This window comes from Bison bison, unplaced genomic scaffold (genome assembly GCF_000754665.1).
Source record: "Bison bison bison isolate TAMUID 2011002044 unplaced genomic scaffold, Bison_UMD1.0 scf7180017864379, whole genome shotgun sequence".
Classification (NCBI taxonomy): domain Eukaryota; kingdom Metazoa; phylum Chordata; class Mammalia; order Artiodactyla; family Bovidae; genus Bison; species Bison bison.
In genome coordinates, this window is record NW_011494951.1 from 3,209,878 (window position 1) to 3,218,917 (window position 9,040).

The 9,040-nt window shown below is 56.3% G+C and overlaps 1 protein-coding gene across 1 annotated transcript in view; it reads left to right on the forward strand.

Annotated features, from left to right (window-relative positions):
• Positions 1-4,569: 4,569 nt before the first annotated feature.
• Positions 4,570-9,040, forward strand: part of ASB10 (ankyrin repeat and SOCS box containing 10) — a 14,556-nt gene continuing 10,085 nt past the window's right edge. Inside the window, 3 exon segments of the mRNA XM_010857240.1 lie at positions 4,570-4,954; positions 5,146-5,175; positions 5,178-5,412. Of these exon segments, the coding sequence (XP_010855542.1) occupies positions 4,654-4,954; positions 5,146-5,175; positions 5,178-5,412 (566 nt within the window). The 5' untranslated portion in view covers positions 4,570-4,653.

A 9,040-nucleotide genomic window follows, 5' to 3' on the forward strand; every position in this document is an offset into this window, starting at 1 on the left:
GGTGGCTCGATACCTACAGCCTTCTGTGATCTGGATTGGGAATGCGGAGAAGACCTTCTACAAGCGAGTCCCCAAAGAAGAGGAGGAGGTGGGCAGAGCCCGTGGGCAGGGCTGGCAGGCATGGGTGTGTTCACGTCACTCCAGACCTCACCCGCCAGGTGGCCTCGGACAAGTCCTTCTCCTGCCTTACTTCCTTACCCTTAAAGCGGGACCGACGGCCCCTCCCATCTGCCCCCACCCCTACCGCAGTCCTTGTGAGGCTGAGGTTTGTGAAGTAGAAGCCAGCATGATGTCCCTGGTTCCCACCCACCCCGCCCTCCCCACTGTCCCCGGAACAGATGGACCCAAAGCGAATAAAGAAGGACCTCACCAAGGCCCTGCGGCTGCTGAGTCCCGGGGACCGAGTGATGCTGATCGGGACCACCGACCGGCCGCAGGTAGCCGAGATGAAGGGCCTTTGCCGCACCTACGAGCGAATCCTCCTCCTGCCTCGGCCCGATTATGCCTCTCGCTATGGTGAGGCCCCTTGTGACCCGTGGACTGCAGCCCACCAGGCTCCTCTGCCTGTGGGATTCTCCAGGCCAAGATGCTGGAGTGGGTAACCCTGTTCTCCTCCAGGGGATCTTCCCAACCCAGGTCTTCCCTGGTGGCTCAGATGGTAAAAAAATCTGCCTGCAATGCAGGAGATGCAAGTTCGATCCCTGGGTCGGGAAGATTCCCCTGGAGAAGGGAATGGCAGCCCACTCCAGTATTCTTGCCTGGAGAATCCCACGGACAGAGGAGCCTGGCAGGCTACAGTCTCCATGGGGTCGCACAGAGTCGGATACGATGGAGTGACTAACACTTTTTCACTTTTTTCATGGTGAGGCCGGGGAATGTGGGGTCAGGTTAGAGAAGGGGTCGAAGGAGTGCCCTTGCCAAAGCTCCCTGCTTCCCCCATCTGCCCCTGCTGAGTCCTGACCTCCACTCCAGGTGCTCTGGAAGGATGGCTAGACAAGCTGCCCTGGGGCCTGGGGCCTGGTGTGCCTCTGTAGACATGGGCAGGCCTCTCAAGTCCTCGGAGTCTCGCTTGCCGTGTTAAGTGGGGAGGAAGATCCTTACCTCCCCGGGAGGAGGGCTGCTGCTGGACGCCGGGCGGCTTCCAGAAGCACAGAGCTCCTCTGTAGACACAGGCGCCCACTGCCTCTCCCTGCCGTGTGTCCCCCACCCCCAACTGCACGCAGTGCTCTGGAGGCATATGATCGAGGCCCAGGGAGTCCAGGGGACCCAGCACCTGGACATCAGTGCCCTGGCCAAGGTGTCTGACGGCTACACAGCTGGCTGCATCCTCCAAGCCATCCAGGCAGTGCTGACCGAGCGGCGGCTCCTGCAGTTGTCCAAGCGGCCCCTCCTGACCTCAGAGTTCCTGGGGCCTCTGGCGAAGCTGGACCCGGTGTACAGGGAGGAGGAGGAGTCCCTGAAGGTGAGGCTTTGGGGGGTTCAGGACCAACAGCAATGGGGGAGTCAGCCCTCTGAAGCCCCCCCTCCCAGGTCCATAGTGTACTTTGGATCCCTCCATCTGCTCCCCACAGAGCTCAGAAGGGAAGGACTTGTGGGCAGGGCCAGCTGGGCACCCACAGCCACTGACCCCAGGGATGGCTGGGGGAGGACCAGGGGCTACAGGGCAGGGGAGGAGGCCTCTCGCCCCTGACCATGGCCCAGAGTATCCAGTGACGAGCGAGGGAAACCAGGGCTCTGGCAGGAACCCTAGGACCCCAGAGGAGAGCAGAGGACCTGCGTGCAGAAGACACAGATCCATTGGAAGGGGAGAGCGAGGTCACCCAGCAGAGCGGAGGGTCTGACCCGTCACCTTCACCCTTCCTGCAACCCAGGACTGGTACTTCAAGACCCCACTGGGCAAGAAGAGGATGAAGCTTCTCAAGGACCAGGACGCTGCTGAGGAAGCCAAGCTGGCAAAGGAGAAGAAGAAGAAGAAGTGATGCTGAGGCTGGGGTGCCTGAGATTAGGAGCAGGACGGGTGGGGCCCCACGGGCCAGGAGGGCTTAGGGGCGGGGCAGAGGTATAAACGGCCGGAGGGCTCGGGGACCTGCTCTCTTTGTCCATTTCCGTGCTTCCTGCCCCTTTCTCTGTGCCCCTGCCCGGCTCAGCCTTGCTCCACTTTGCACCCACCCTCTCCCCACCCCCGGCCACGCTGCTCACAAGCCGGCTCCGCTCTGGTTCCCAGACTCCTCTGACCCCCACCTGGTGTCTTCGCCTGCTGTCATTTCCCCGCCCTGGCTCCCCAGCCCTTTCCCTCCCCGAGGTGTTCGTGTATGCATGCTTAGTCGCTTGGGTCGTGTCCCACCTTTTGCAACCGCGTGGATGGAGGCCGCCAGGGTCCTCTGTCCATGGGATTCTCCAGGCAAGAATATACTGGAGTGGGTTGCCATTCCCTGCTCCAGGGGAATCTTCCTGACCCAGGGCCTGAACTGCATCTCTAATGTCTCCCACATTGGCAGGGGGGGTCTTTACTACTAGTGCCATGTGGGGAGTCAGAGGCGTTTAAGGGAGAAACATAGGAAAAGGAGGGAAAAAAGGCCTACAATAAGTATAGAAGGAAAAAAAAAGCCGGAGCATGGGACCAGCAGACCCCGGCTGTAACCTGAGTGGTCTCACGTGGTCCTTTCCTGTCTCTGGGCCTCAGTTTCCTTCTTCAGTGAAGTGAGGAGAGGTTGTATCTCCAAGGTCCCTTCTATTCTAGGGTTTATTTCTACAAGAGCGTCTCTGGGGCAGCAGTGGATCGGAGTAGGGGCAAGGGGAAATGGTTCTAGGGTAAAAGGCGGTAGGGAAAGGCAGGCACCCGTGGGCAGGGCGAGGGCTGTGGGCAGACCCAGCATCTTCGCTGAGGGGTCTCCAGCGTTCTTCTGAAGACCACCTCTCCCATTCCCACCTGCCGGAGCTCTGCATTCCTTCCTATGACCCTCGGTGGCGGAGGTGGGGGATGAAAGGGATGCAGCCTCCTGCTCCTGGTGGAAGGCCACCCACGGGCTTCGAGGGGGATCCTAGGGAGCTCGGGATGACCATGCCACCGAGTTCTGGGAGCCCCAGGGTGATCGCCGAAAAAGCTGTGTAAGGATCATGTGAATAAAGGTCAAAGCGTGTGGCCCGTGTCTTGAGAGCCAAGGGAGAGGAGACCACTGGACCGGCCTGAGAGGGTCCTGTGCTGGGCAGGAGGTCCCCCTGGGGGCTGGTTTCGAGTTTCCTTTCTCCCTTCTCCCCTTTTCATCTCCCCTGGAGAAGTGCTCTCTTTATCCTAAGGTACCCCCAATGGACAGAGTACTTCCTCTTTGATTTCCAGGTAGTGATGGCATGGGAGACCCCCGGGGTCACCCAGGGAGATGAGGGTCAGCGCCAAGCTGGGCTGCCTGCAGGCTGAGCCCTCTGTCCCCAGCGCAGAGCACCCATGGTGGGGATTCCTCAAAGAGGGGGAGGTGTTCTCTGCTGTTTGCTGGAGACCCCTAGCTTGCGTTTGGGAGCGGGAAGTTATGGGGTAGTTGGTAACATTCGGAAGGCAGGGCCCCCTCTTGCCCTACCTCTAAAGTCAGAGCCGGGCTGCTGGAAGCTGGCTCCATGAAGCACAGGACAGATGAGAAAGCCTGAGAGACAGCAGCTTGGGATTGATCCCCACCCCGACCCCTGCAACACCACGTCACACCTTGGCCACAGCACCACCACCCCCCCCCCCCGCCGCCCCCGGGGCTCCCTTTCCCTTCACCCAGGAAACTGCAGGTTGGACTCCACGTCTGGGTGGTCCCTTCAGCCCTGCCGCCTGTCCAGCTCTGCGGGGCAAGTTCTGAGCTCCGCCCTGACCACCTCCTCCAGGCTCCTCCCTAATTCCCCAGCCTGAGGCCTCCTTGCTTGGCAAGGCTGGGATGTCCAGGCTATTTATGGCCTATGGATGGGCTATTTATGGCATGGCCTCTGTGTGCTCCCTGCCCCTCCCACCCCCCCAACCCCCCAGGGCCTGAGCCTGGCTTCAGCCCAGAATCCACCCGCCCCAACTGCCAGCAGCATAGCCCAGGGCCCTGCTCTCACCCTGAAAGTGGCCATGCCTGGGAGTAGGAGCTCCCCTCCACAGCAGGGACGCCTTCTGGGGTGCCCCCCCTCGGCCCCGGCCGGCCAGTTCTGGGGGGCCTGGTCCCACACGGCCCAGGAGCGCCCTGGGCGCCCGCCACTGCTGTGCCCGGACATGGCGCTACAGAACGCCCTGTACACGGGAGACCTGGCGAGGCTGCAGGAGCTGTTCCCCCCACACAGCACGGCCGACCTGCTGCTGGAGAGCCGGGCGGCGGAGCCTCGCTGGACCAGCTGCCAGAGGGGTGAGGGCCCCAGACGCGGCTGAGGGCAGGGGATCCGGGAGCGGTGGCACCCAGAGCTTGAGGATAAGGAGCAGGCCCCGGGGCTGTTTCCCTTCCAGCCCGAGGCTTGCCTAAACCTTGGCCCAGGAGACAAGTCATGCGGAGCCCAGAATAGCTCCTGCTGAAGCCCAGTGAGTGGCCAGCTCAAGCTCAGAGACGCTGAGGACCCAGAGACGCTGGCCCGTCCCCCTCTTCCTCCTCTTGGGCTCCCGCCTCCCCTCCCCCAACACCCCCTGCACGCTTACACCCTGCCCTCATGAGCTGGTCCCCAGAAGAGTGCAGGGGGCAGGGCGAGCCCCCTGGTGACAGACACGCCCTCTGTGCCAGGCTGGTGGAGAAGCCCCACGGAGGGTCCCCGGAGTCTGGCCCAGGGCCCATTGTCACCCGCACGGCCTCGGGACCTGCCCTGGCCTTCTGGCAGGCAGTGCTGGCCGGGGACGTGGGTTCTGTCTCCCGCATCCTGGCCGACTCCAGCAACGGCCTGGCTCCGGATTCCATCTTTGATACCAGCGACCCAGAGCGATGGAGAGATTTCCGCTTCAACATCCGCGCTCTGAGTATGGGCCAGGGTCGTGGGGGTGGGGGGGACTCGGAGCTCCGAGTGGGGGGTGGGTGGGAGGGAAGCCTGGGAAGGAGCCTGGGCTCTGGCTTCCCAGCCTCTGCCCACCTCCCACCCCCACCCCCCATTGCATGGCAGGTCTTTGCCTCCACCCAGGCTCTGAGGTCCTGTGTCCCCATCTCTCCCTAGGACTCTGGTCGCTGACCTATGAAGAGGAGCTGACACCCCCCTGCACGTGGCGGCCAGCCGGGGCCACGTGGAAATCCTGCGGCTGCTGCTGAGGCGGCGGGCGAGGCCCGACAGTGCCCCCGGGGGCCGGACTGCCCTGCATGAGGCCTGTGCCGCGGGCCACGCCGCCTGCGTCCACGTGCTGCTGGTGGCAGGAGCCGACCCCAACATCCCTGACCAGGACGGGAGGCGCCCCTTGCACCTCTGCGGGGGGGCTGGCAGCCTCGAGTGAGTGACCCCTCACCCCAACTACCCTGCTCCCCTCTTTAAGGGAGAGGCAGAGATAGCCGCAGGGAGGGTGAGGGAGCCTGTCTGGGCCTGGCAGGTCAGGTGAGCTGGTCGGAGTGGACTTTAGGATGGCCTGTGCTTGGAACGGTTTCTGCTTCCCCAGTGCAGGCAGAGGGCTGTGGCAGGGCCTGGATACATGGCCTGCATTGGGGAAGTTGTGGATCTGTTATGGGGAGGTGGTTAAGGTTTTCATTTTTCTGAGCTTACCCTACATCCCAGACACTGCGCTAAGAAGCACAACACACGGCCCTGTAACTAAGGCCCGATCCTGCCCTCAGGGAACTGCCCTCTACTGTCCAGACAGGCTGTAGAGGACAGAAGACCCCCAGCTGGAGCCTGCGGTTGTCCTTGAGGGCAGGGTCTGGTTTGCAACTTGGCAGGTCCGGCGTTTCCATGTTGGCAGGCACCCTCAGATCAGTGGGCTCAGGGACTGAACCCCACTAACCAAACTCACAAGAAACGGATGGCTATACCCAAATGTGACCCTGTATTATAACTGTAGGGGATATTCATTTACAGTGACCCAAATAGTTATGCTCTGTGTATCGGGGGCCTTAGAGAGTAAGTTCTCACAATTTTTTGATGAGTCTGGAATCCCAGCAAAGGGAAACTTGGCACATCTGTGTACTAACTGTACATACAACAGAGGTCTTCTCTCTACTGACTATACACCTGCCAATTTTCACATCTTGTCCCTGAATGGCCCCGTTTTTGATCCTTGGGCTTCCCTTTTTGGGCCTTCTCCCTCCTGTTAACTTCATTGGCCTTCAAAGGATTCTACTGACTCACTCATATTATGTTTGAAGATGTATCTATGATAGCACGGCCCAGTAGAAATATACCATGGGTCACATATGTAATTTAAAATTTTCTGTTGTTGTTGTTCAGTCCCTAAGTAGTGCCTTTGCAACTGCATGGACTGCAGCATGCCAGGCTTCCCTGTCTTTCACTATCTCCCAGATCTTGCTCAGACTCATGGCCATTGAGTCGGTGATGCCATCCAACCATCTCATCCTCTATCGTCCCCTTCTCCTGCCTTCAATCTTTCCCAGCATCAGGGTCTTTCCCAATGAGTCAGCTCTTCGCATCAGGTGGCCAAGGTATCGGAGCTTCAGCTTCAGCATCAGTCCTTCCAGTAAATATTCAGGGTTGATTTCCTTTAGAGTTGACTGGTTTGATCTTCCTGCAGTCCAAGGGACTCTGAACAGCACCACAGTTCAAACGAATCAATTCTTCGGAGCTAAGCCTCCTTTATGGTCCAACTCTCACATCCATACATGACTACTGGAAAAACTATAGCTCTGACTATATGGACCTTTGTCGGTAAAGTGATGTCTCTGCTTTTTAATACGCTGTCTAGGTTTATCATAGCTTTGCTTTCAAGAAGCAAGTGTCTTTTAATTGATATGAAAAAGAAACAGGTGAAATTCATTTTTAAATAGTGGTAAATTACATGTAACATAAAATTTCCCATCTTAACTGTTACTCAGTGTCCATTTCAGTAGCACTAAGTACCTTCACACAGTTGTGCAACGGGCAGGACCATCTAACCACTGAACCTTTTAAATCTTGCAAGACTGAAATTCTGTATCCTTTGAACAATAACTCCCTACCCCTCCCCTGAGCCCCTTGCAACTACCCTCTGCTTTTGGACTCTATGAATTGGAATGGTCTCACACCTCTAATGAGTGGAATGATACAGTATCTGTCCTGTTGTGACTGGCTTATTTCATTTAGCATAATGTCCTCAGATTCATCCAGGTTGTAGCAGGTAACAGAATTTTCTTGCCTTTTAAAGGCTTGAATAATATTCCCTTGAATATGTCACATTTTATTTATCCAGTCATCTATTGATGACTGCTTGTAGTCATCATGCAGGTTGCATGATATAGAAAGGTTGCAACATGTAGGAAGCAACATGTAGGTTGCTTCCATGTTTTGGTTATTGTGAATAATGTTGCCATGAACATGAGCATATAAATATCTGTGAATCAAGTGAAATTAATTTTAATAATATATTTTAATTAATACAATGTATTCACAATGTTCTCATTTCAACATGGAACCAATATAAAAAGAACATATGAGATATTTTACATTCTTTTTTTGTACCAAGTTTTCAAAATTGGTGTGTACTTTGCACTTACAGCACATCTTAGTCAGGACTAGCCATCCAATAAGTGCTTGGTGGCCACATGTGGCTGGTGGCCACAGAATCGGACAATGCCATTCTGTGAAGCCCCACATTTTTAGTGAAGTCCCTGTGTTCCAGCCCGGCTCCCCGAGATCACACTTGGTGATAATCATTCCTTTTTTAAAAAAAAAAACAAAGGGAAAGTGTTAGTCGCTCAGTCGTGTTTGACCTTTGCAATCCCATGGACTGTAGCCCACCAGGCTCCTCTGTCCATGGAATTCTCCAGGCAAGAATGCTGGAGTGGGTAGCCATTCCCTTCTCCAGCGGATCTTCCTGACCCAGGGATCAAACCCTGGTCCCCTACATTGCAGGCAGATTATTTACCATCTGAACCACCAGGGAAGCCCCTTGATTGCTGCTGCTGCTGCTAAGTCGCTTCAGTCGTGTCCGACTCTGTGCGACCCCATAGACGGCAGCCCAGCAGGCTCCCCGGTCCCTGGGATTCTCCAGGCAAGAACACTGGAGTGGGTTGTCACTTCCTTCTCCAATGCATGAAAGTGAAAAGTGAAAGTGAAGTCGCTCAGATGTGTCCAGCTCTTCGAGACCCCATGGACTGCAGCCCACCAGGCTCCTCCGTCCATGGGATTTTCCAGGCAAAAGTACTGGAGTAGGGTGCCATTGCCTTCTCCGAGCCCCTTGATTAAGTACACATATTTTTAAAATTATTATGGAGGGACTTCCCTGGTGATCCGGTGGCTAAGACTCTGTGCTCCCAATGTGGAGGGCCTGGGTTTGATCCCTGGTCAGGGAATCCATGTGCTGTAACTAAGTTTGCCTAGTGCAACTTAAAGATCCTGCATGCAGCAACTAAGATCCAGCTCAGCCAACAAATAAATCAATCAATAAATATTTTTTAATCATTATGGAGAATTTCAAACCTGTAGAAAGGTGGACAGGATAATACAATAAGGATAATACAATAAGCCCCATGATCCAGCACCATCTATACCACCCACTTCCACTGCCCGTCGCTCTTTTGAACTCTTCAGATCAGATCAGATCAGTCGCTCAGTCGTGTCCGACTCTTTTCGACCCCATGAATCGCAGCACGCCAGGCCTCCCTGTCCATCACCAGCTCCCGGAGTTCACTCAGACTCACGTCCATCGAGTCAGTGATGCCATCCAGCCATCTCATCCTCTGTCGTCCCCTTCTCCTCCTGCCCCAGAGGGGCAGCCTCCCAGCATCAGAGTCTTTTCCAGTGAGTCAACTCTTCGCATGAGGTGGCCAAAGTACTGGAGTTTCAGCTTTAGTGTCATTCCTTCCAAAGAAATCCCAGGGCTGATCTCCCTCAGAATGGACTGGTTGGATCTCCTTGCAGTCCAAGGGACTCTCAAGGGTCTTCTCCAACACCACAGTTCAAAAGCATCAGTTCT